At 45.8% G+C, this 26,389-nt stretch overlaps 2 protein-coding genes across 5 annotated transcripts in view; both read right to left on the bottom strand.

The window, feature by feature from the left end:
• The window catches only part of RASA4B (RAS p21 protein activator 4B), a 51,521-nt gene extending 40,455 nt beyond the window's left edge, over positions 1 to 11,066 (bottom strand). For all 3 annotated transcript variants that reach the window (XM_081172952.1, XM_081172951.1, XM_081172950.1), the window contains exon 1: positions 10,801 to 11,066. Coding sequence is in view for 2 of the 3 variants with exons in the window: in XM_081172951.1 (XP_081029077.1) it covers positions 10,801 to 10,865 (65 nt within the window). In the remaining variant the exon portion in view is untranslated. The remainder of the gene's footprint in view (positions 1 to 10,800) is intronic.
• Positions 11,067 to 12,617: 1,551 nt separating this feature from the next.
• Positions 12,618 to 26,389, bottom strand: part of LOC308574890 (uncharacterized protein) — a 32,006-nt gene continuing 18,234 nt past the window's right edge. For both annotated transcript variants that reach the window (XR_014002597.1, XM_081173248.1), the window contains one exon: positions 12,618 to 13,272. Coding sequence is in view for 1 of the 2 variants with exons in the window: in XM_081173248.1 (XP_081029374.1) it covers positions 13,231 to 13,272 (42 nt within the window). In the remaining variant the exon portion in view is untranslated. The remainder of the gene's footprint in view (positions 13,273 to 26,389) is intronic.

Here is a 26,389-nt window from a genome sequence, read left to right on the forward strand (position 1 = left end):
TTACACAGGGTCCAGACAGAACACATCATGATTTTTCTTCCTGTTGCAGCGGTTACAATGCACTGCATGCCAGATTTTCAGTTTTATTTTTATTGCTTCCTTCATCCGTGTTATTTATCTGCTTCCTCCTTCTCCATCTTTCATACTCCTAATCCTTCCTAGTCCTTTCAAGTGCCTCCTCTCCCCACCAATTCTGGTCCGTCACGCTCACCTTGCAGGTGAATCACAAGTTCTCAGAAGGACAGAGCAGCCCCAGAGCTCTACCATTTGCAGCCTGCCTTCCTTCTGTCCTTCCCAGACTTTCCATAGAGCCCCTGAGGGGACCACCGTTTGGGCTGCCTGCTCTAGAGCAGGATTTTCACAGGGATGGCTTTACAGAGGCAACAAGGGCTCCAAGCCAATTGCTCATCCTAGCTTCAGCAGATTCAGCGCTAGAAAATGTGTTGTGAGCTTGGGGCTTCATCAGTCCTTCCATAATGTCGAAGGTATGCAGCAATTCGATGTTTGCAGTTGTTTTGGAACTTAGCCTGATGTCCCCAGCCTTGCATGCAAAAGGTTCCAGGTTCAGATATAATAATAATAATAATAAACAAACCCTTATTGTCACTACACCACCTGTGTGCAGTGAAATTAAACAAGCCCCCCCCCCCCGCTACACTCAGTCTTGTTCGCGCTCTGTGTGCTTCTCAGAAGTCAATTACACCACTATTTTTTCCCCATTCAGCAGCCCAACAGCCCACAGATAAAAACTGTTCTTTAACCTGTTGGTGCGGTTGACTATACTTCTGTATCTCCTGCCCGAAGGTAGGAGATTAAAGAAGTGCTGGCCAGGGTGTGAGTCATCCCTAAGAATTTTCCTCGCTCTCCTGAGGCAGCGGTCTCCCACGATGTCATCTAGCAAACTCCGAGGACAGCCCATGATGTCATGTGCTGTATTCACCACCCTCTGTCCGTGGGACTTCCTGTCCGTGGCTGTCAAACCAGCGTACCACACTGTTATACAGTACGAAAGGACTTTCTATTGTGGCCTGGTAGAAGAAGATCATCAATTTTTGTTTGACATGGTTCTTTCGCAAGACCCTGAGGAAATGGAGTCTCTGTTGGGCCTTCCTAACCACCTGGGTTGTATTGATTTTCCAAGTGAGGTCTTCATTAAGGTAAACTCCCAGGAATTTAAAGGAAGAGACTCTCTCTCTCTCTCTCTCTCTCTCTCTCTCTCTCACACACACACACACACACACACACCGATATACAACAGGGCTAGTTCTTCTCTCTTCCTCTGAAAGTCCAACACCATCTCCTTTGTCTTGCTGATATTTAGGTGCAAGTTGTTCTCTAGGCACCATGTGGAGACTTTTTGAACCTCCTCCCTACACGCTGATTCATCTCCACCTGTAATTAGACCCATTATGGTGGTATCTCTGCAAACTTAAGTGCAGTGGATGGATCAGATGAAATGCAGTCAATGTATACAACAAGTACAGGTAGGGACTCGGCACACATCCCTGTGGGGTGCCAGCGCTGAGCTTCAGAGAGGTAGATGTAACAGGCCCAATCCTCACTATTTGTGTGTGATTGCTCAGAAAGTCTTTAATACAATCACAGATGGTAGGGGAAAGGTGCAGGTCCACCAGCTTTTTAATAAGAATGTCCGGAAGGATGGTATTAAAAGCCGAGCTATAATCAATAAACAGCATTCTGACATCACTTGGCATCTCTCATCCTTAAGGGTCATGCTATCTGGGGCTGAGGGTTTATCCACACTTGCTTTTCCTCCACCCTTTCTAGGCACAGTCCAGACTTTACCTTTATCGTACCAGACTTTTAAGCTTTGTATCCAACCAACCTTCCCCCCCCCCGCTTTTAGCTCCAGAGCTTTCCCCGCAAAACCCCGCTCTTTAAAGCTCAGTGAGAGCAATCAGCAGTCCTCAGGAAACCCGAACTGCTGCTTGCTGCGATTAAGCAGTAAAGAGTGGATTTTCTTGGGGAAAGATCAGGACAGAAAACAAACAAACTGCATGGACCTGGAGCTTTTAAGTGTGGACCAGTGCCTGGAAAGAGCAGGGCAAAGTGTGGAAAAGCCCTGATTCAACAATGTTGTGTAGCGGGGGCGGGGGGGGGAGCTAATGCAATTCTAGGCTGCATCAACAGAAGCATAATGTCCACATCAAGGGAAGTAATAGTCCTGCTGTATTCTGCCTTGGTCAGACCACACCTGGAATACTGTGTCCAATTCTGGGCACCACAATTTAAGAAGGATGTTGACAAGCTGGAATGTGTGCAGAGGAGGGCAGCCAAGATGATCAAGGGTCTGGAAGCCAAGCGTGATGAGGAACAGTGGAAGGAGTTGGGGATGTTTAGCCTGGAGAAGACTGAGAGGTGGTATGAGGGCCATCTTCAAATATCTAAAGGTCTGTCACATGGAAGATGGAACAATCTTGTTTTCTTCAGCTCTAGAAGATAGGATCCGAGCTAATGGATTCAAATGACAAGAAAGGAGATTCCAGCTAAACATTAGGAAGCACTTTCTGATGGTACGAGCTGTTCGGCAGCGGAACAGACTCCCTCGGAAGGTGATGGACTCTCCTTCATTGAAGATTTGTAAGCAGAGGTTTGATGGCCATCTGCCATGAATGCTTTAGCTGTGATTCCTTCCAGCTCTACAATCCTATGATGGGACTTGGACAGTCTAACAAGATCTGGAGGGACACAGGCTTCCCACCACTGCGATGGACAGTATTGAGCTAGGTAGACCAAGAGTTTAAAAGGGACGTGGGTGGCGCTGTGGGTAAAACCTCAGTGCCTAGGACTTGCTGATCGTATGGTTGGTGGTTCGAATCCCCGCAGCGGGGTGAACTCCCGTCTTTCGGTCCCAGCTCCTGCCCACCTAGCTAAGGGTTCGAAAGCACCCTTAAGTGCAAGTAGATAAATAGGTACCGTTTTATAGCGGGAAGGTAAACGGCGTTTCCGTGTGCTGTGCTGGTGCTGGCTCTCCAGAGCAGCTTCATCACGCTGGCCACGTGAGATGAGCGCACAACCCCATAGTCGGACACGACTGGCCCGTATGGGCAGGGGTACCTTTACCTTTAGCTTTACTTAGACCAAGAGTTGGACATTGAAAGACAGCTTTCAGTGTGCCTAATCCTGAAAGGAAGAATGATAATGCCCTCCCACCCAAAACACAGTACTTTTAAAAAAAAAAGCTTTGCAAATCAAAAACTCATGCCAACTTTTTGACAGATTACAGTTAACCTTTAAAAAAACAACAACCAACATTACATGAAGTGACAGAAATCCTTTTCAAAACACAGTACTTCCTGAACATAAAATATCAGCGTGACAGGAAGGAGGTTAGTCTGTAGCATCCATTATTATTATTATTAGCTAAAAACAATCCCACAATAAAACCAACCAACACAATTAAGACAGCAGGCAAGGAAATAAAGGTTTCACTGTCAAGGATGTTCTGGTCACCAGGTGTGCACCAAGAGATATAGAGCTTCTTGTCACTTTAAAAAAATGTTAATGGAGCAAAGAAACATTAAAAAGAGTGGTCGCTGGCAGTCAAAGAAGATACAGGAAGATACACCTTTTTGCCATGGCCTTTGACACACAATATATATTTTTCTGGTCCCACCCCATTCCTGTGATTACAACTTATTGTAAACTGCCTTTAATAGGGAAATTTAAATTGCTGTAACTCACCCTGGGATCATAGGCGCCGACTCCATGGGGCCTGAGGGGGCCCGAGCCCCCTCAAAAATTCGTTTGGGGGGGCTCTGCCCCCCCAATAATTTAAGAAAATTATTAGGCACCTTGCCAAAAACCGCGCAGGGGACTCCGGCGCGCGCCTCCCAAAGTGACCGGGAGCTCCTGAGAAGGGGCGGGCAGGTCGGTCAGTCAGAGGAAGACCCCCAGCGGCGGGACTTTAGAAAGGAATGGAGCCGCGGGGCGAGGAACGGCGTATTCGTCGCCGGCGAGGGACCGGGGTGAGGGGAGAATGGAGGGGACGGGAGTTCCCGCCGCCGGAGCGGGGCTTTTTTTCTGGGTTCGGCTAAGGTGACGTTGGTAGGAGGGGGTGGCCGCCTCCCGGCGCGAAGCCTGGGGAGGGCAGGCCGGTTCTTGCATGCAAAAGCACCACTGCCATCCTGCCGCCAGTATGGACCCCGGTATGGCCCCCCCCAATATTTTTTATAAGTCGGCGCCCCTGCCTGGGATCTTAGGGTGAAGGGCAGGTAATCAATCATCATCACCACCATCACACTTCAACCTGCTGAGGTTTTGTTTTGTAAACATGGCAGTCATGAAAGAATGAAGGCCACAGACCAGGACTGCATGCAATAGTTTGCATGCATGTATTTGTTGTCTTGAGTTATGTATGCAAAGTAAGGGCTGTCAAAGTGCATCTCTCCTGAGGCTGCAATCTATTTCTATTAGGACTAGCTGTAAGCCGACTATAACATTTCAAGAGGATTAGGTGCATAACTGCAGTTTAATTTTTTTAAAAACAAGTTAGATGGCCACATAAATATACCAAGAGTGATTTGTCACCATGATTTCCCGTCTTCCACTCCCTCAGCAGGCCCCTCCTTGCATCTTTAGCTCCCTCCACCTTCCAAATGGGGCCCACAGTTGCTGCAAATCCTATTCTAGCCTCATAGAATCGGAGTTGGAAGGGACCATAAGCATCATCTAGTTCAACCCCCGGCAATGCAGAAATCTGAAGGAGCATCTCCACCCCCATCGTTCTGCCCGGACACTGAGGTCCAGCGCCAAGGGCCTTCTGGCGGTTCCCTCACTGCAAGAAGCCAAGTTACAGGGAACAAGGCAGAAGGCCTTCTTGGTAGTGGCACCCGCCCTGTGGAACACCCTCCCACCAGATGTCAAAGAGAACAACTACCACCAGACTTTTAGAAGACATCTGAAGGCAGCCCTCTTTAGGGAAGCTTTTAATGTTTGATGCATTACTGTAGTTTAATATTTTATACTGTATTTTAATATTTTGTTGGAAGCCGCCCAACAATGGGTGGGGTATAAATAAATTATTATTATTATTATTATTATTATTATTATTATTATTATTATTATTATTATATTTGCCCAATGTGGGGCTCAAAGCCACGAACCTGAGATTATGTCTCATGCTCAGCTGACTGAGCATAGAGTGGTTTCCACACAAGATGCATCTAACGGCACATGACATGTAGCGAAGGCTGGTCAAATAAGGGCAAATAAGGCACTGTCTCACCAACCTTTGCCTGCCCTCAACCAACCCCCACCTGTCTGACTTCTTGCTTACAACCAACCGGAAGTGACTCTGTCTTCTGTCCTACTTAGAGACCAGCCACCACTGAGAGCGGGGGGGTGGGGGGGAGAGAGGTTGTTTTTAAAGCATAACTGCAGTGTTGGCAGAGGAATCCCAATAAGTAACAGGGTCAGAGCAAGGGGGGCGGGGTGGGGCAGAATCGAACCTTTCCCTTCTCCTGTTGTGATCCCGAAGGAAAGCCATCTATTTGCTTTGGGGAGGGAAGCTGCACCCTTTTGGGTACCAGAGACGAACTTCCTAAGCTCAAAAATGGATTCCCGCTGCCTCCATGGCCCAAGGGAGCCAGTGTGGTATAATAATAATAATAATAAAATAATAATAATAATAATAATAATAATAATAATAATAATAATAATAATTTATACCCCGCCCTCCCCAGCCAAGTCTGGGCTCAGGGCGGCTAACAAGCAATAATAAAAACAAGTTGAATGAATACAACATAAAAACAAAATTAAAATACAACATCAAAACATTGAGACATTAATAGTTAGCACAGGCATAGGGAAACTCCGGCCCTCCAGATGTTTGGGACTACAATTCCCATCATCCCTAGCTAACAGGACCAGTGGTCAGGGATGATGGGAATTGTAGTCCCAAACATCTGGAGGGCCGGAGTTTGCCTATGCAGGAGTTAGCATGTCAGACTAGCACCTGGGAGAGAGCGGGGCTCAGCCATGAACAGTTCACTGGGTGACCCTGGAGGCCCGTCGCTGCCTCTCAGCTTAACCTACCTCACAGGGCTGTTGTGGGGATTAAAGGAGCAGGAGGAGAACCGTGTGCACCATCTTCAAATATCTCAAAGGGCTGCCACATGGAATATGGAGCAAGCTTGGTTTTTCCCTGCTCTGGCGGGTAGGACTCGATCCAATGGATTCAAGTTACAAGAAAGGAGCTTCCGAATAAACATCAGGAAGAACTTTGTGGCAGTATGAGGTGTTTGACAGTGGAACAGACTTCCACAAGATGTGACGGACTCTCCTTCCTTGGAGGTTTTTCAGCAGAGGTTGAATGGCCATCTACCATAGATACTTTAGCTGAGATTCCTGCACTGCAGCGGGGTCCCTTCCAACTCTACAATTCTATGCCACCTTGGAGGAAAGGGTGGGATATAAATGCAATTTATCAATCACACACCCCTACAATCTGAAGTGGTACCCTCCTGGAAAGGCTGTACCGCTCTGCCCTGCTTGAATGTAAATACTGGCTCCCTATGGCTCCACTATCTCAGCTCTGTAGGCCTCAGCCCAACACACAGTAATAGAGGGCAGACAAGAAGAAAAGGCTTAGTGTAGCTGGGACCCAATAATAGCTGGGGATTGCCCGGGCTCTCATCCAGTTCACAGGGCACCATGACATTTCCAGAGAAAAGTTCTCATTTTAATATATTAATGGACTAGCCTTTTCAGCTGTCACAGAAGACTACAATGCAGGGAGTTGACCTGGGGCATTCATGAACTGGGGGGGGGGGGGGAGAAACTGAGAGAGGAGAGAAGGGAGGCCTCCTACCCTTTCGACTTGTTTCTTATTTCATCAGCTGCTCCTGATCCCGGGGGGAGCACGGCGAAGGAAAGCAGCCAGAAAAAGGGTTCAAGAGACACACGATGACAGAAGGATCTAAATAAGTGATTGCCAGACTATGCGCTGCAACCAAAGACCTTGCACATGAGAAATCTGGGCTTGTCCGCACACAAAGAACAAGATGTAGTTTTGCACCTGCCTGTCTCCCTCCCATTAATGTAGGGGCATCCACACAACACCCTCCCCCATCCCTGTGTTGTCTGACCTTCCCCTGCCCCTTTAAATGTGGGGTTGGGGGTCTCCTAACAGCTCTCAGAACCCTCCCCAGATTCTTTGGGGAAAGCCATGACTGGTATGATAATGCTTTAAATATATAGTGTGAATGCGGCCCAAGTCTCTCTTAAGGGGGAGGGAGGAGAAGCCATTTCCTCAAACTGCAGGGTGCCCCCTACAATGTTTCCCTTCACTTGGGTGAAGATCAGTATGATAAGGAAAGGTTTAAACAGGCTTCCACTTTCTAGCACAATGTTGTCAGCAAATCTAGGCCACTTCGGAGGCAAGGACACTTAAGAGCTGGCTGCAATTGTGAAGGGGAGGACGTTCTGCGCCAACCACCTGCCTCTTAAGGTATAGGAAGTAACCCATTTTGTTTTGGATCAAAACCACATTATAATTGCAAGCCAAGCCCACAAGCAAAGGAAACTACACATCTTTCTCAGAAGGGAGCTTAAGTTCAGAGATTTCAGAAAGTTTGCATCAAAGGATATTGCCTTTCTTGTTCCTCTCCGTACTGTCCTTGCAAATATCTGTATAGAGTTTTTTAAATTGCACTGCAATGTTTTCTTTAGAAGATTTAGCTTCTCCACCCAGAGATTGCCCCAAGGCCTTCCATAAAGCACCAAGGCCACATTCACATAATTCATGTCTAGGAGGACTCTATTCACTTTTACAGAGCAACAAGTTTTGGAGGTTCCTGCAAAGAAGGACTGGCTGTTAAACCACTCTGGAATTGTAGCTATGGGAGGGGAATATATGGGTCTCCTAACAGCTCTCAGTACCATTAATAAACTACAGCTCCCATAATTCTTTGGGGAAGACATGACAGCTTAAAGTGGTGACACAGTGCTTTATGTGGCAAAAATACCATCAAATGATGGGGTACACATTGAGAGTTGCATGTGCATGATGTATACATATTGCACACAGAGAGAGCAGAGGCCTAGCGCACACTGCCCCCCCTTACACGTAAAGAATGAAGACTTTGTGCAAACTAATTCTGTGAGTGACTCGATACACTTCAAAAAGCTGGGTTCTCTTGCGCATAACTTGTGCATGGTTATACATGCAGATCTTACCCGCATACAGTTTATGTACAAGTTACTATATGCAGTGCTTTTTTTTCTTTAAAAAAATGTTTAGGGGTACTCTCATTTTCCTACTCATATTGAAATACTGTCCCTCATAGATTCACAAAATGTTTAGGGGTCCCCTGTGTCCCCCCAGAAAAAAGCACTGACTATATGCATCAGGAACCTGTTTTCTGGGAGTTTATAGAAGACTTCACATTCAAGACCTTACTTCAGAACTTTGCCATAAATCACTGAAATCCTAAAAATAGGCTCGCCTTGTTGAACAGCAAGCTCTCTGCTGAATAGCCATGCAAGGAATAGCAGGTCTTAGGCAACCCTTCATCTTTCTGCCCCCTACTTGCCAAAACCTGAACTTTGGGGGTAATCCATGCCCATCTTACAGGACTGCTCTAAAGAGAACTGAGAAATGATTGAAAGAGCTACATTAAGTCCTTTGTACTCTCAGAAGCACTCTCGCCAAGTTCTTTACTAGTCCCAATAGTGGTCAGTGAGGATGATTTATTTGTGAAGCCCATTTCCATTTTGATTCTTAAGGGATTCTTTTAAACCATTGGGCAGTCGTTCCAAGTGAGGCAAGCGTGTCAGAAGGGCAGGCGAAAGCATAGTAGTTTTGGGACCCAGGACGCTTTCAATAAGGTTCCTGCAAAGATATTAAGTTAACTGGTCCTGCTAAGATACTTCACAGGATTGTTGCAGGAATAAAGTGAAGCAAGTCCATACATTCTGCCCTTGGTATTAAAAACTGTGTTTTCGTTTTAAAAATTTCGACTCCTGTCATTTAACAGAACTCCTATCTTTTCTACAACATCCTGGCAGGCCAGTCCCAATGCAATATTTTTCCTTCAGAGGAATACCTTGGAAAGATCCCTGGGAAAGGACACAAAGAAAACATTTCAGGGTGGATTTCAAAGCGATGGGCAAATGGGGATCTTGCTATAATACAAATCAAGTAAGAATTTGCAGTGTTTGACCCCCTATGGCCAGGCAGATTTTTTTATCTGCTTCCTATTTCTTCTCCACTCTCATTTCATCAGAATCATGTTTATCCTGCACAGTGCTGGATTAAGGATTTCTAAAGAGAGGTGACAGCGGCTCTTAGCTCCGGTGTCGAAACAGATTCCAGAGCCTAAGCTTTGGCATGAAATCTGGCACAATTTAAGCCCTGATTTGAGAAAGAGAGAGCGAGGGAGGAAAATACGTTTTAACAGCGATCAGGCCATTTTGCTATTTTTAGGTGCATTGAATGTTGTGCTGTCCTTTTGTCATGCCAATGGAGTTTACGTCTTAAACCCAACTTTCATGCAGAGACTGGGAATTGCTTCAGAAACGTGCCTGTAATAACTCTGTATGTGGCATCATCAGGCAGAAGAAGCTTATGCCATGATGAGCCATTCAACAGAGCCACGGACTCATTGCCAGTTTTGCTGCCGCTGACTGATACAACTACCCCTCTGGAATCTATAACAATTCAGTGTCAGACATCAAATAAAAAATAAATAAGAATGTTATGAACATATTTGGCCATGTAGATGAGGCTGGCTTGGCAGACGGGGTGGGGTTGGTGTGGGAATGCAACTGTTTGTGGGAGATAGGATGTACCTCTTCATCAAAACTGATTTCTTATTGTTACAGAATAGGAAAACATGCAGTTAGTGGCGTTTTTTGGTCTCACAGAAAGAAATTAACGTGCTTGAAATGAGGACAAGGTGTTGGCTAGGGGCTGACAATCAAGCTTGTGTTTTAATTAAATGGTAATAAGTAAGCTTCCTCAGGCTAGCTCTGCCGTCACATACCAGGTACCTTCCAGATGTTTTGGGTGACACAACGTCGGGAAGGCAAAGCTAGATTTTTCAGGAGGGGGAAAAAACAAACCCTGTCCCTAGAATCAGAGTGTACATATTTTGTTTTTCAGCCCCAAAAGAGGAAGCAGAAAAGCTTCTCCAATATGTTTTTAAACACCAGCTGACCAACTGAGAAAGAGAAACTTATTTCACAATTCTTTTTTAAAAAGCTACCAAAGTCTTAACATACAATAGAGAGGCAAAGGGCAGACCCACACACTACATTTACAGCAAATTCAACACACATTTGAAGCACATGGATTCCTCCAAAGAATCCGGAGAACTGGAGCTGTCCCCTCCCAGAGCTACAATTCTCAGCGCCCTTAACAAATTACAGTTCCCAAAATCCATTGGGGAGTGTTATGTGCTTTGAATGTGCAACAGATATACTTAAAATGTATGGTGTTGATCTGCAAGAGGGAAGGGGCCGTATCCAGCATTAGTCATACTCACAGAATACTGGAATTAATGGACATACATAGGTCTAGTCAGTGGGTCTACTCCGAGTAGGTTTCAGTTGGATGCAACTCGACGCCTACAATCTTGCACACACTTACCAAAAAACATTGCGATCAGTGGAACTTCTAAGTAAAGCACACGGAGGATCACAAACACACCGCCACTAGCTTCGTCAGCAACAAGGAACTGGGGTTTGATAAATAACAGATCAAATAACAACAACAATCACAAGCGGTGGGCAATGAGGAAAGAAAGCTTGGCTTGCTTGCTTGCTTGTTTTACTCACATGTCTTTGGCTGGTAGATTTTTCCCTTCCACTATTCGAATGAACAAAGAGCTCCTTTTGGCCATTATTAAACCAAAATAATGAGAAGCAGGAAAAAGAAATCAGTTCGGGCTTTTCATAACCAACCGGTGCTGGCTGACATCCTGCGTCTAGCAGAGCACTAGAAGAAAATCGCAAATCCAGACTGCAAATCCGATCGAACGAAGGAGGAGAAAAAATCCAGAAAAAAGACTCACATTTCTATTGAACCCTACGCTTCTCTCTATATATGGAGCATAGGAAGGGCGCGCGCCTGCCCGGGTTTCCATCGCTCCGCCAATCAGCGAGCGCAAGGGAAAGGACGGGGGCGTGGCCAGCAAAGCAGCTTCAGCTAGGATTGGCCGGCCGGCTTGCCAGCTGTCAACAGGAGCTCTTTAACTCTCCCAAGTCCGTTTTTGAAAATTAGCTCCGAGATTGGATTTTCGGTGCAACCTGCGGGGGCTCGCACTGAATCCCGGCTACGCATCTTCCTCCCCCCCCCTAAAAAAAGGAACAGTGTAGAGCTTGGAGGGAAAGGGGCGACCAAAACATAATCACGGGAAAAGAGTAACAGCCCTTTTGAGGAAAGGTCGCAGCATTTGGGGGGCTTTTTCGTTTGCAGAAAGCGCGAGTAAAAAGCAGCCAAATTATTCACAGCGTGCAGAAAAGATAAGAAGTGTTTTGTTTTGTTTTGTTTCTCCTTCCTCTCATAATACTAGAGCGCAGGGACATCCAGCGAAGCCGAAGGGAAAATAAAAGCCTTCTTCAAGCAGGACATAGTTAAACTATGGAACTCCCTCCGGCAAGGAGGCAGTGACGGCCGCCAACGTGGACGGCTTTAAAAGAGGATTATGGAAGGTTTATCAGCAGCAACCAAGAACCAACCACGATTATTATGTTCTGTGCTTCTGGAAACCAGTCGTAGGTGGGGAGAGGAGATTGCTGCTACATTCAGGTTCTGCTTTCAGGCTTTCCATAGGCATCTCTGAGAACACAATGCGGCTGGCCTGATCCAGCAGGCTCTCTCTTATGTTCTCCACCGCACCCAGCCTTTCAAACAGGGAGCTGAGTTTTTGAAAAATAAAAATTCTCGACTCTATCTGCATTATATAAATGGATTTGCTAACGTTTAGTACACAGTCAGGTGCAGAGTAGCCCTTGGTGGATTTGGGCTTCACTTGCAATGCTTAATGGATATTTTTTACAATGCAGGGCCTCGAACCATTCAGCTGCCCACAAAGAGAATCCCAGGATTAAGAGCGGGGTAGAAGGAATGTCCCTTATAGATAAAAGCCATCTGTCATTTCATTATTAACAACTCAGCCTCAGGAAGGGAGGATTCTCCTTGTAGAGCTGTTTCCTTAGCAAAAGAGCAGACACCTTTGGAAAAGAGAGAACTGCTGGGGAACTGGGATAAGAAGGATTACAAACTTATTTCACAGCAGCTTGATCTTCAGCAGCAGGCATTGTGTTTTTCATAACTTGCTCACATTTCCATTCCAGGGAAGTTTTCAAACAGCCAACAACAACATTACAATGATATTCAATTAAACAGTGCAATACAATGTCAAATCATCATGAAGCCGAACAGTTTAGATTTGCTAACATTTAGTACCCATTCACTCACTGCCTGGTTAGTGCAAATGTGGCATTATTTTTCATGGACCACTCATTAGAGGCTACCTCTCTGGAAATGTTCACGAATTAAAAAGGAAACACATACAAACAAACAAACAAACAAAACCAGGCAACACAGAAAGGCATGGTGCAAGAAAGAGCAGCACGTCTTAAAGATGGCCTTTATCAAAGGCTAATTCACCTATTTCTTTGCAAACGCGATTGAGAAACCTCTCTTGCAACAGAGATTTCTTGATCAAGTTTGCAGAGAAATATGCGAATAAGCTCTTGATCAAGGCAATTGTGCCAAAATGTGCCAGGCATGTTTACAATAAAACACTTCCTTGTTTGGATACCCTTCAATCATGAATAAAAAAACAAAAGGTTGTACATGGCGTTTCTACTCAGATTAACCTATTGAAGTTAATGAGCATAACAAACTTACAGTAGATCTATCAGTTTCAGTGAAACCACTCTGGATTGAACATAGTTGGATACAACCCACTACTTTTATAAGTTAAAACGAACATACCTGGGAATTTAAAATCAGCACCTGCACAGGCTGTTTACTTCAAAGTAAGTCTGCCAACACTTGTAGGGCCAGAGGTTTTTCATTCCTGATTTAAGAGCATACAGGTGACAATATGTTATGTACTGAAGTTCTCACCCTGGGCCAGCAGGGGGATACTGTAGATAGTTTTCACTCAGGTCCACATATGCGAATAAGGAATTGAAAGTGACGTTCAGTGATTGGATAGTTATAGAAAGTGGTTACTGTTGCGTTGTAGTGGAGCTCTATATAAACAGGCTGGCCGGCCCCTTCAGTTCAGTTCTGGCCTGTGAATAAACAAGAGCTGTTTGAAGAATCGCTGTGTCGTCTGATATGTTCACCCACAACTTAACACAATATGTACCCAAATGGAGAGAAAGCAAGCGCATGAGTTAACTCTCAAGATCACCTTACCTCATATATGCTTCAATCTGTGAAACTGGCACAGTTACATGTGCCACATAATATTCATTCTGAGTTTGTAAGAAATCAATCTTTTAGTACACTGTGGAACTCCCTGCCTATTGACAGCAGGCAGACGTCTTCCCCTTACTCTTTTTGGCCCCTGCTAAAAGCATCTTTGCTTAGGCAAGCCTACCGAGAAATGCAGAAACTTGACATGTGTTTTAAAGTTCATCGCAGGTTTTAAAAATGTTTCAAATAATTGTTTTTGACAGTAATTTCACCGTTTTATTCCTTCTGTAAACCTGAGGTTCTTTACAATCAAGCGGTGCATAAATTTTATGAAAACAAACAAATTTCAGTGAAATATGCCAGCCAGCAAACTGCTTTTTGAAACATGGTCATGTGGGTTTCCTGCTGTGGCTGCATGGGAAACCATTTTGCCCCCTCGCTTACATTGGTGGCAGATCTTAGGAGCTCTAGTAAAACCACGATGGAGATTTTGCAACCCAGAGGTGTGGACAGACTTGGAACATATGATACTGACTTGGGCCAGACAGTGGCTAAGGGAGCTTCTCAAAAGCAGACAGGTAGTGTTCTACTTACTGACCACAGCGGGGAAATTTCAGCTGCAAGCTGGTGGGAAAAAAATGCTGTGAAGGACTGAAAGTTCCCTTTTCTATGCACCTCTTTGGAGAAACAGGAAGCGTCTTCCTTTCTTGGCATGTTGGCACCTTTAAGTAAAGAGCTGGGCCACAATCCAGAGAACCAGATCAGGACTTTCTCAAAGGGTGGAGCTAATTACTTACACCAGACAACATGATGCCCTCCAGATTTTATGGACTACAATTCCCATCACCCCTGACTATGAGATGTGCTGACTAGGGTTGATGGGAACAAAAGTCCAACAATTAAAGTAATTTCTCCAGTTTCAGACAGGAACCTAACTCCTACATGGAGATGCTGAGGAAGGAACTTGCAGTCAGAAGTATGTGATCTTCACTTTTGCAATCAGACATCCTTGATGACTAGTTGCAAATCATCCAGCAGACAGGAAGTATTATTATTATTATTATTATTATTATTATTATTATTATTATTATTATTAGATGAAGAAGATTAAACTGCCCTTCACCAGCAGGTGTCAGGGTGAGTTACAACCAGTGCTTTTTTTCCTAAAAAAATGTTTAGGGGTACTCTCATTTTCCTACTCAAATTGAAATACTGCCGCTCAAAATGTTTAGGGGTATGTGTACCCCTGTGTCCCCACCAGAAAAAAAGCACTGGTTACAACAACTTAAAATTAAAAGCTAAAACAGATCACAATCACAGATAATGGAGTAGGTCCTGAAAACACACAGTGTAGGGATCAAACATCAGGATAAAATATGTGTTTTCAGCATTCGCCCAAACCTGTACGGTGGTACCTCAGGTTACATACACTTCAGGTTACAGACTCCGCTAACCCAGAAATAGTACCTCGGGTTAAGAACTTTGCTTCAGGATGAGAAGAGAAATCGTGCTCCGGCGGCACGGCAGCAGCAGGAGGCCCCATTAGCTATAGTGGTTCTTCAGGTTAAGAATAGTTTCAGGTTAAGAACGGACCTCTGGAACGAATTAAGTACTTAACCCGAGGTACCACTGTATAGAGAAGACAAACGCACCTGTATGGGTGGAATTCCGCAACTTGTGGGCTGCCAGAGAGAATGCCCTACCCTCCAACATTCCTCAGATGAAAACAGGGACATTTCTCATTCCTCACCAGCTGGCCCTCCTCCCCGATCCCCCATTTCTCACCAGAAGAAGGACAAGTACCAAAACCACCACATCAATGGGACACACAACACATGCTCTCCGCCATCCTGAGAAAAACCCCTTAATCCCGATTCCATCTTATTTTATTCTTAAGGTTGATTTACAAAATGGAAAACACGTTTTGGGACAGTTGAAGTTTCCAAGGTGTCTACAAGGGTAGCCCCCACATAGAGCATGTTGCAGTAATCAAATCCAGAAGTTACGAGAGGATGGACTACTGTGGCACAGGCGTCTCTGCCCAAAATAACAGATCCTGATCTGCCTGTTCCTGGGACTAGCATCTGTTCTCATGTTAAGACAGGTCTTCCCCAGCCCTGCTTTGTGATCCTTTTAGCTTCCAGAGATATGAAGCCGGGAAGCTGCTGCGTCTCTGCTACTGTGCCACAGCCCCTCCCTTCTGCATCTGGTCACCCGGGACACCTAGAGCCTCCCTGTCTAGAGTCTGTTACCAAAGTGTTGCGCCTGGACTGTATATGCTAAAATTGGCATTTTCAGCTGTCAAAGCACATGTCAACCCACTGCTCAAAACAGCATCTGCCTAGTGTTAAAATTCATTTATTAGCATAATCCTGTCCAGCAGCAACGCTACTCGGGCTTCTTATTTACACAATCAGCATTTTCGAATAACAAAGATTGGAAGTATTGTAGTACATATGAATTTGTTATGGTACATGACAGGGACCTTTAGATCCATGATCAACGCAAGCAATCCAGCATCAAAATTCTTAATCTTTCTGGCCCACCCAGGGCAGGACCACTGTTCCTTTCCATAGAACATTCCTTATAACTGAGTCAGGAGGAGCAACAGCTCCACCTGCTGGTAGCTAAAAAAATAACAGTGTAATGCATTTCAGTGCCCTTTAGCCACACCCAATTAATTACACCCAATTAACATTGAACACAGAGCTGTCTTTCAGGCCTCTGGTTGTGTATCTCCATGTGTGAGGCAATTGGGCATGGTTTGGGGAAAACAGCCTCCCAGGCCCAATTTGAACCCCGAGCAGGCCAAGTCTGGTTCAGGGTTTCCCAAACTTGAGTCTTCAGCTGTTTTTCGACTACAATTCCCATCACCTTCTGAGCCCTGGTCTTGCTAGCTAGGGAGGATGGGAGTTGTAGTCCAAAAACAGCTGGAGACCCAAGTTTGGGAAACCCTGGACTAGAGGTTCCCCACCCCTGAGACACACCATTTTGGTGAGCTTCCCAGAAATATAAATGCTAAAGGCGGACCTTTAGTATAAGCTAGCAAGGTCCCACTTAAGTTATTGCAGTTCTACAAGGCAGCAGGCAGCAGGTATTTGTAAAATCAGCAGCTCCTCTTCTTCCCTCAGAGCCCATCAGCAGCTCAGAGCACTGATTGAATGCCAGGATGATTAAGTGAGAGCCCCCAAGGAATATGGACTGCTGCTTTGTTTAGACTCACTGCCTATTTTCAGATCCATCCCACTTGCTTCTTCCCTCACACAAACTTTTGGTTTTCCCTCCCCTCTTCCTGTTGCTGCCTCTAGCCTATTAGTGCCTTGCACTGCAAGTCCGTGTTGTGTTGTGTTGGAAAGGGGGTGGAAAGGCCAGAAAGCATTTCCTAGTTCTTGGGCCTGCCTTGGTGAAGATGTCAACCTCGGTTGCAGCGGCTCTGAAAATGGCAAATTCCATGCCAGGGATCATTAAGAAAGGAATTGAAAATAAAGCAAATCTATGGTACGACTGCAAAGCCACTTCCGGCCTGCCCAGGAGGTGGGGTTGCGGGCTTCACGCCCACCCCCCACATGAGCGGGGGCTGGTTTCAGCCCCCGCGAGAGCAGGGGAATCCCGGCCGTGTCTGCCCTATTTAGGGCCGGCGCAGAGGGGGCTCACCCTCTTTTCGCCGGCTAGCCCCCACGTTTTCCTGCCCTCCCTCCCTTTAGGTAGGTCTCTGACTTTGCCATGGACTTCGGTCTGTCGCCGCATGGGGCATGGTAGGAATTTTTCCCAATTGGCAATTTACAGCCATTTGGTTTTTCACCTACCTCGTAGCAACTCGTCACAACTCTTCGGCATTGGCGGTAGGCATTGGTAAGAAGGGGTTAAGAGGATGGGGGGGAGGAACGCCATCACCTCCCCCCAGTGAGTGAAGGGTGGTCCGTTAAAGGACTCCGGGGGGCGTGGCCCTGTCCGAAGCCTATGGAGGTGAGGGCCAAAGGCACGCCCCAGAGCGGTGACCCGGGGGAGCTCCTAGTCCACGTGCCTCGGCAGGAGACTCCCCCGATATAGTGTTAACCCTTCCCCGTGTCTCCAGCAAATGGGCTGGAGCCGGATAGTCGTTAGGACCAATGCCTAAGCCAATGCCTCTCATTCCTGAATTCAATAAAGTTGTGGCCTAATTCGCCCATTTAACCTTAAACCATGGTGTCTCGTGTCTTTATTTATTCTGGTGGGGGGCGGAGTGCCACGCAATTGGAATACCGTGTGCCATTCTGGTCACTTCAGCTCAAAAAGGATATTGTAGAGTCAGAAAAGTGCCACCCAAACGGTCAGATGGATGGAGCCACTCCCTTCTGAGGAAGGATGGCAGCGTTTGGGGATGTCTTGGTTTAAAAAACAAGTACAGTGGTACCTTGGGTTACAGACGCTTCAGGTTACAGACTTCGATAATCCAGAAGTACTACCTCGGGTTAAGAACTTTACCTCAGGATGAGAACAGAAATCGCGCACCGGCGGCACAGCGGCAGCGGGAGGCCCCATTAGCTAAAGTGGTACCTCAGGTTAAGAACAGTTTCAGGTTAAGAACCTCCAGAACGAATTAAGTTCTTAACCAGAGGCATCACTGTAAGAGGCTGTGAACTGCCCTGAGATAGACGTCTGAAGGGCGGTATACAAATTTAATAAATAATAAAATATAGACGGGACAGAAGTTTATAAAATCATACATGGCATGGAGAAAGCGGAGAGAGAAAAGTTTTTCTTCCCTCCTAACACTAGAACTCACAGGCAACCAATGAAGCTTCATGCTGGGAGATTCAGGACAGAGAAAATGAAGTACTTATTCAGGCAGCCCATAGTTAAACTATGGAACTCCCTGCCACAGGAGGCAGTGATGGTCCCCAACCTAGATGGCTTTAGAAAAGGATTACACAGATTCATAGAATTGGAAGACACAAGAATTGGAAGACACAAGATTTACCCACTTTGGAAGAATGGCAGATGAAGGTGATGGACTATATGGAATTGGCAGAAATGACTGGCAGAATCCAAGACCAGGGAGAAGAGTCGGTGGAAGAAGACTGGAAGAAATTTAAAGACTATCTACACAAATATTGTAAAATTAATGAATGATAGAATGGTGTTGGATAGCAATTAAGGGGTTTCCAGCTGTAATGATCTAAGAGAATATGCAAAAAGGGTTATAAATGGGTTAAAATTTAATGGTAAGGATTTGCTGAACCAATAAATTGAAGTGGAATACAAAAAAGGGAGGTATGAGGAGGTCCGGGAAATAAGCTAAAGGAAAATAAGTAATAGAAAAGATGTATGTTTTTAACTGCTTTTATTTTGTATTTTTCTTTTTTCTTTTTCATTTTTACTGTTATATTTCAAAAAAATTAATAAATATTTTATATAAAAAAAACACAGATTCATAGAAGAGACAGCTGTCGATGGCTACTAGCCAGGATGGCTCTGCCCTGTCTCTGCAGTTGGAGGCAGCCATACTTCGGAATACCAGCTGCTGGAAACCGCAGGAGGGTAGATGGCGCTTGGGCTCAGGTCCTGCTTGCGAGGAAACAGTGGAAGGCTGTGGGGAAGCAGCCTTGGCTAAGCCCTGCTGCAGATGCCAGGCAAAGGATGAAGATGGAGGGAAAGGCACACTTAGAAAGTGATGGTTCCCACCTCGCCCTGTGTATTTGGCACTGCAAGGAACTAATCGGGGGGGGGGGCAGGAAGAGCAGAGAGGAATGTGCAGGATTTGAAAACAAAACAAAACAAGAGGAAGGGTCACAGGGAAATAAGCCTCCATCCTTCTGTGCCAGCACCGCGAAAGCTTTCGTGGGTCTGAATGTTTCAGCTGAAAGTGGGCACATTGCAGGGTGTTTTTCTTTTCAAGCACTGCTCTGCTGCCAAGATCCTCCCAGCACTATTTTTAGCTGTTTTTCTTTCTATTTTTAAAATTCTGGTCATCGGATGACGTGGAAGTCAATGGACTTTTGTGCCCCAGATGGAAACACCGGCACGAGGGGATTTCTCTCAATACGACACTTGTCATCTGCAAGGCTTTTGGCATTCACCCCAAAACCCATCTTCGCTCCAGCAGATGCAATTCCATCACACACACGCACATACTTTAAATTTCATTTCATAAAATTTGTATGTTGCTGGACTTTAAAAATAACAAAAACCCTCAAAGCAGATTTTAAAAAAAATATTATCAGTAAAAACAGTTAAAACAGCTATTGAAAACATTCAAATAATAATTAAAATAAGAGGTGACCTAAAAAAGATCAAGGTTTTCAGATGCCCTCTTGCTCAGCTTCTGTGGCTTCTCTGATTTGGCTTCTGTGGAAGTAGATTGCTGGTCTAAATGAACTTTTGGTCCATTTGAACAATGTTCTTGATGATTTCCAATAAATTTGGAGCTCTTTGTTCTCCCATTCCACCATGGGAACTCCTATGAGCAAGGAGTTCTGAGCTGGTTGCTCCAAGCTCAGACCTCCTCCTTACACGAGCCATCATTCTGTTTCTATACAAATAATTTAGAAACCTACACCATTTTGCAACCTAAGTCTTACTGCCTGTGTTTTCTGACTGCTACATGGAAAAGCACATGAATCTTACCTTTGAAGAGTTTGTAAGTACAGTGGTACCCCGCAAGACGAATGCCTCGCAAGACGGAAAACCCGCAAGACGAAAGGGTTTTCTGTTTTGGAGGCGCTTCGCAAGACGAATTTCCCTATGGGCTTGCTTCGCAAGACGAAAGCCCATAGGGAAATCTCCGGGGACCTGTTTTAAATTGCTGGCGGTCGGGAGCAAAGACTTTCGCCCACAGCCGGCCTTCAGAAGAGGTCCTGGACCTCTTCTGAAGGCCGGCGGGGGGCAAAAGTCTTTGCTCCCCCCCCCCGCCTGCCTTCCCGGGACAGCAGAGACTTCTCCGCTGCCCCGGGCGATCTTAAAATGCTGGCGGGCGGGAGCGAAGCGTTCGCTGCCGACCCCCAGCATTTTAAAATCTCCCCGGGACAGCAGAGACTTCGCTCCCGCCCGCCAGCATTTTAAAATCGCCCCGGGACAGCAGGGGCTTTTAAAATGCTGGCGGTCGGTCGACTTCCGGGTTGGCGCGACCTGGAAATGGCGGATTCCCTCCGAGCTGCGGAGGGAATCGGCTCAACCGAGGACGGGTCTTTGCCGCGCCGGCGACGCGGGGACCCTTAAAAACCGCAGGTGCGGAAGCCTGCGGACTGAAGACTCGGTGGGTGCCTTAAGCGCCCCCCCGATCCACGAAGAGCCTTTTTAAAGGTTGCGGAGAGGATACGGAGGGTGGCGTGGCACTGAGAGTCGATCGCTACCTCGGTTGAGCGAAGCCGCGAGCCATGACCGGAGAGCGCTGACTTTCTTCCTTGAAATTTGGACTGAAAGAAAAACCCGTGAGTGAGACGGAATTGGATTCTAAAAATACTATCCTGAATTGGAGACGACCGGGGGGTGTGCTAAAAGGAAGTCCGCACCCCCCCCCTGCAGACCATCTAAGCAACGACATAAGAGCTAAGCTGGAGAGCCTACCCTTGGAGGGGTGAGTTAAAAAGGACACTAACTTCCAAGATTTAGCTAAAGCAAATTTTGAGCTGGAGAGTGGAGCTTTGGAAGCCTTCTTTTTGTTTTAAACAACCCCCCTCCCGGGCCCGGGAGTGTCCTGTTTTTGTGCCTGTGTAAGAGCTGCGGAGTTTGACAGCTGTCAAAGCTGTCAAACGGGCAGTTTAGAGTGGAAAAGTTGCTATTTAAGATCCCTCTGGACTATGATGAGTTACAATTGAACTAAAATTGTTGGAAACAAAGTAACAATAATAAGTTAAAGGATTGTTGGAGAAAAGACTAATAAGTAACCAGATTCCCCCTAGGGGGAATTCTGTGAAATTACAATGGCTACAATGGCTGTGGATGGAAAGTTACTAGTGGAAATCGAAAGGATGTTTCAACTGGTGGGAATCCTACAAGAGCAGAGTTTGGCAATGAATAAACAACTTTTGACCTTGACTTCTGGAACAGGCAACTCTGCTGTTTGTATTGAGGACTTGAATGAGAAAGAATCCACAGCTGAATGGGAAATGATATCTAAAGAGGCCCAAGAGACTAAACAAGAAAAAGAGAAAGTAAAGCTGGGAAGTAATAACCAAAAGCCGACATCTGTGGAATACAGACAAGGAGATTATTGGAACACATTCACCACAAGTCTGCGAAAGATGCAGAAGATGAAGGAGGAGGTCCCGGGAGTTTATGGATTACAGGAATTTAAAACAAAGAAATATGATTGGGGCCTCCATTCTGACTTTGACTCTGAAGATGCAGGATTTGTGGAAATTTTCCAGCAGTTATTTTCAAATCTCCTTGTGGGAAGAGAATTGATGGTGAAAGAACTTTTTCCAGACTTGATGACTGACACAAAGGACTACCAACAAGACCGGCGCAGAGGGACTGAAAGAGACATGAAAGCCTTGGACGTGAGGAACCCAGGCTAAGAACTGTTATTTTGGATTTGTATTGGGAAGGGACAAAAACCGGGGATGGGAGGGAGGGAAGAAGAGAATCTTAAAAACACTCAAGATCTTTAGGTTTGGTTAATATGACTTTTAACTAAGACAAAATGAGAAATCGATGGAAGAGAACTTGAGTCCAACTTAGGAAAATCTATATTTCTTTATAAAAGAGGTAATAAGATGAATAAGATGGTTAAGAGGAGAAATACCAATTTGCTGACACAATTTTGGGAATTGGGATGCACGAGGGGGGGTGGGGGGAAGTCAGGGAACAGGGTTAGGAAATTAAGATTTTCTGAATTTATACATGTTTGTGTCTTCTGTTATTTTTGTGTGTGTTTTGTCTTTATAAAAGTTGAAAAACCAATAAATTTTTTTTAAAAAATAAAATAAAATAAAATGCTGGCGGTCGGCAGCAAAGCCCTCCTGTCCCCGGAGCTTGCGGGGCGGGAGGTGGGAAGAAGGGCTTTTCTTCCCACCCCCAGCCTTCAGAACAGCCTTCTGAAGGCTGGGGGTGGGAAGAAAAGCCCTTTCCCCCCCTCCCCCAGCCTTCAGAAGAGGTCAGGGGACAGACTGTCCCCGGACCTGGTCTGAAGGCGGTTTCCCTAGGAACGCATTAATTGATTTTCAATGCATTCCTATGGGAAACCGTGCTTCGCAAGACGAAAAACTCGCAAGAAGAAAAAACTTGCGGAACGAATTAATTTCGTCTTGCGAGGCACCACTGTAAACCATTTTTAACTTACCAAACATATGCTGTCTTTCCATGTCAAGAGAAGAGAGGAAGTATGGAAGCAACTTTGAAGGGGATATTTTAAAGGTTTAACAGACTCTTTTTCCACACTTTCCACACGCCATACACAACCAGGGAAACCCACCCATCTGTCTGTGATTCCAATGGAATCAGCTTAGTCTCCAGTGGTTCACGCTGGGTTTGGTCTGCGGCAAAATAAATTAAGAGCCAGCAGTACTAAAACGTGCAGAGATGCAAGATTTCTCTAAATGGGCATAAAGCACTCAGCTCCATTTTTGCACGGTTTCGTGTTAGGCAGGAGGGCTCTGCAGATCTTATCCAGCAACTCATCTGCCTTCTAACTGCCCGTGTGCTTTGAGCTTCAGACTCCAACCAAAATGAGCGATTCCCTACCAACAGGAGCCAAAAAATCAAGACAATCTTCCTGGTGAAAGGGGAAAGCTGGGAGCCTGCGCACCCTGTCCGAGCAGTGCCAGCTCATCCACTAAGAATCCATTACACATAATTGCGAGTGTCATCCACCCACTCCGGGTCTGTGTTAAAAGCACTCTGGCAGCAATGGCAGGCAAGGGTCTGTATCCTTCCCTGCTTCTGCAGCCATTCAACCTGCAGCTGCCCCACATCCTGACTCCCGTGGCGAACTCCTTTTGACTGCCATCAAAAAGCAGGAATGCCTGGTAATGGCAGCCTGGAATTAAGGTAACCAGAGGGAGGTTGCTTTTGTCCGCTGCTTCTCAACAAAAGGTCGCCCTGCCAGCCTCAGAGGCTGGTTTAAATTGTTCACTTCCTATGAAAGAGGAGGTCACGAAAGGGAACAGAGGAGCCTAGAGAATGAAGTAGAAACTGGAAGAGCGAGGGAGGACCCCTCCACCATTTGTTGAGGGATTTGATTTAGGGCAGGGTGAGTATTTTCACATAGGCTTCTGCTCACCTGCTGGCATCTGTGACTCACATCAGTAGCACTCAAGGCCTTAGCAGAAAAAGCGAGAGAGGGTGCCCCCCCCCCACCTTAAATACTATACTAGTGTTAGAAGCAGGCAGGGGGGAGAAATGGGATTAAGTCAGCATTTAAAGGCAAGCCCACCAAATGCACGCAGCCCCCCAAAATCTGCACTTCTGCAAATCTCACAAAGCAGCTCTGCAGCCACCCAACGTGTTCTAAATACGGGGTGAATTGCGCATGAAAAGGCATATACCAGTGAAGCTAACATACAGAGAGTCGGTTCAAGGAAAAAATAATAGGTATATTAAAAGGAAAATTCCTGAATGCCAAGATCCAAGTTTGGAGCAAGTACTCTTTGGTGAGAGGACCCCAGCGGATATTTAAAGCCACGAAACATTCAGCAAAGTAAAGCGTGGAAATATAGGTTGTTAGACCTTTAAACTATGCCCTTCAAAGTGAGTTCCAAATTTTGCCTCTTCCTCCAGCATAGGAAAAGAAGTCACATTTGGTAAGTTAAAAATTGTTTACTTACAAACTCACCAAAGGTCAGAGTGATGTGCTTTTCCATACAGCATTCAGAAAAAGTTGCACTGGCAGTAAAACGTGGCTTTGTTACAGGGGTGAAAGTTCTTAAGTTATTGACATAGGAGCTCAATAGTGGCTTGTGAGAACCATGTAGTCTGAGCTGATTCTCGCTAAACCTGACAGGAGAGCTTACTCCAGTGCTTTTTTCTTTTAAAAAAATGTTTAGGGGTACTCTCATTTTCCTACTCATATTGAAATACTGCCTCTCAGTGAGACCAAACTTAGATTCACAAAATGTTTAGGGGTATGGATACCACTGCACCCCCCCCCCAAAAAAAACCACTGGCTTACTCTATGGCATGAACCCCTTCCTGCATTAATTAGACATCAGCATGCCAGTTATATGAGGCTGGTTATCCCACACAAAGAAGGGATGTGGGTGGCGCTGTGGGTTAAACCACAGAGCCTAGGACTTGCCAATCAGAAGGTTGGCGGTTCGAATCCCCGCGACGGGGTGAGCTCCCATTGCTCGGTCCCTGCTCCTGCCAACCTAGCAGTTCGAAAGCACGTCAAAGTGCAAGTAGATAAATAGGTACCGCTCCGGTGGGAAGGTAAACGGCGTTTCCGTGCGCTGCTCTGGTTCGCCAGAAGCGGCTTAGTCATGCTGGCCACATGACCCGGAAGCTGTACGCCGGCTCCCTCGGCCAATAAAGCGAGATGAGCGCCGCAACCCCAGAGTCGGCCACGACTGGACCTAATGGTCAGGGGTCCCTTTACCTTTTATCCCACACAAAGAAGGAAAACTGCCTTGCAAAAGTGTGTGTATTGGGTAAAATTGCACACAAAAACATGTTTAAACAAGAACCAAGCATAGCAGAAATGTGAAGAACTGAAGACTTGGAAATATGAGAAGCTGAGAGAACTGAAATTGACAGATCTCTGAAGGACAGATTGACAAATTGACAGATATCTGAAGGAGCGTCTCCACCCCCATCGTTCTACCTGGACACTGAGGTCCAGCACCGAGGGCCTTCTGGCAGTTCCCTCACTGCGAGAAGCCAAGTTACAGGGAACCAGGCAGAGGGCCTTCTCGGTAGTGGCGCCTTCCCTGTGGAACACCCTCCCACCAGGTGTCAAAGAGAACAACAACTACCAGGCTTTTAGGAGACACATGAAGGCAGCCCTGTTTCGGGAAGCTTTTAATGTTTGATGTATTCTAGTATTTTAATATTCTTTTGGAAGCCGCCCAGAGTGGCTGGGGAAGCCCAGCCAGATGGGCTTGGTATAAATAAAAAATTATTATTATTATTATTATTATTATTATTATTATTATTATTATTATTATCCCTATTTAGAAGAGAGGCTGGTGGGATCCAGATGTCCTTTTCACTGTTCCTTCATAGGGATACATGGCTCATGGTGTTACAAGGGTTGCTTACCATCTAGCCTAGGGATGTGGAGCCTCAGGCCCAAGGCCTCAGGTTGGATCTACACTGATAGAAAAACGCGCTATAAAAGCTCTCAATGCAAAATCCCCTTGGTGATGGATCACGGCTCTGCAGTGCCATCTGGTGTCACATGTTTATAACACAGTTAAAACGATATAATTGATGAGTGTAGCTGGGTCCTCAGCTGGTTAGAGTGTGATGCTGATAACACCAAGGTTGCAGGTTCGAACCCCGTGTGGGACAGCTGCATATTCCTGCATTGCAGGGGGTTGGACTACTTGTTCCTCGGGGTCCCTTCCAACTTTACGATTCTCTGCTTCTCTAAATGTGGCCCTCCAGCCATCCCTATGTGGCTCTTGAGAATCTCCCCAGACAATGCGCCTTGCTAGCCCAGCTAGCAAGGTGTGTGCAGAGGCTGGCAAATCCTGGATGTTTTGTCTCATGCTCTTTAGTTGTTTAAAGAGCATTTTTAGCGTAACTCTTCTGAGAGCATTTGTCAAAGTAGGCCCCACAAAAGATTTAAAATGAGTACATGAGCAAGCAAAGAGCATTTTGTGGAATCAGCGCTGTAACCGCCTTAGTCCATGCTGCCTGCATGAAACCGGCGGACATCATGTCCCAGACCTCTGCCACTGTGATGATGAACAGCAATTTCATGTACTGTACCAGGTAAAATGTGCATCCGTCGGGAGACGACCGTTCAGAGACCCACCGCACTGCTTATTAAAGTGAATTTTTGAACAGCCTCTCATCTTTTTATTAGATATGCCCTTGGAGAGAGAGAGAGAGAGAGAGAGAGAGAGA

Source organism: Podarcis bocagei (assembly GCF_964188305.1).
Source record: "Podarcis bocagei genome assembly, chromosome: 15".
NCBI classification, from domain to species: Eukaryota; Metazoa; Chordata; class Lepidosauria; order Squamata; family Lacertidae; genus Podarcis; species Podarcis bocagei.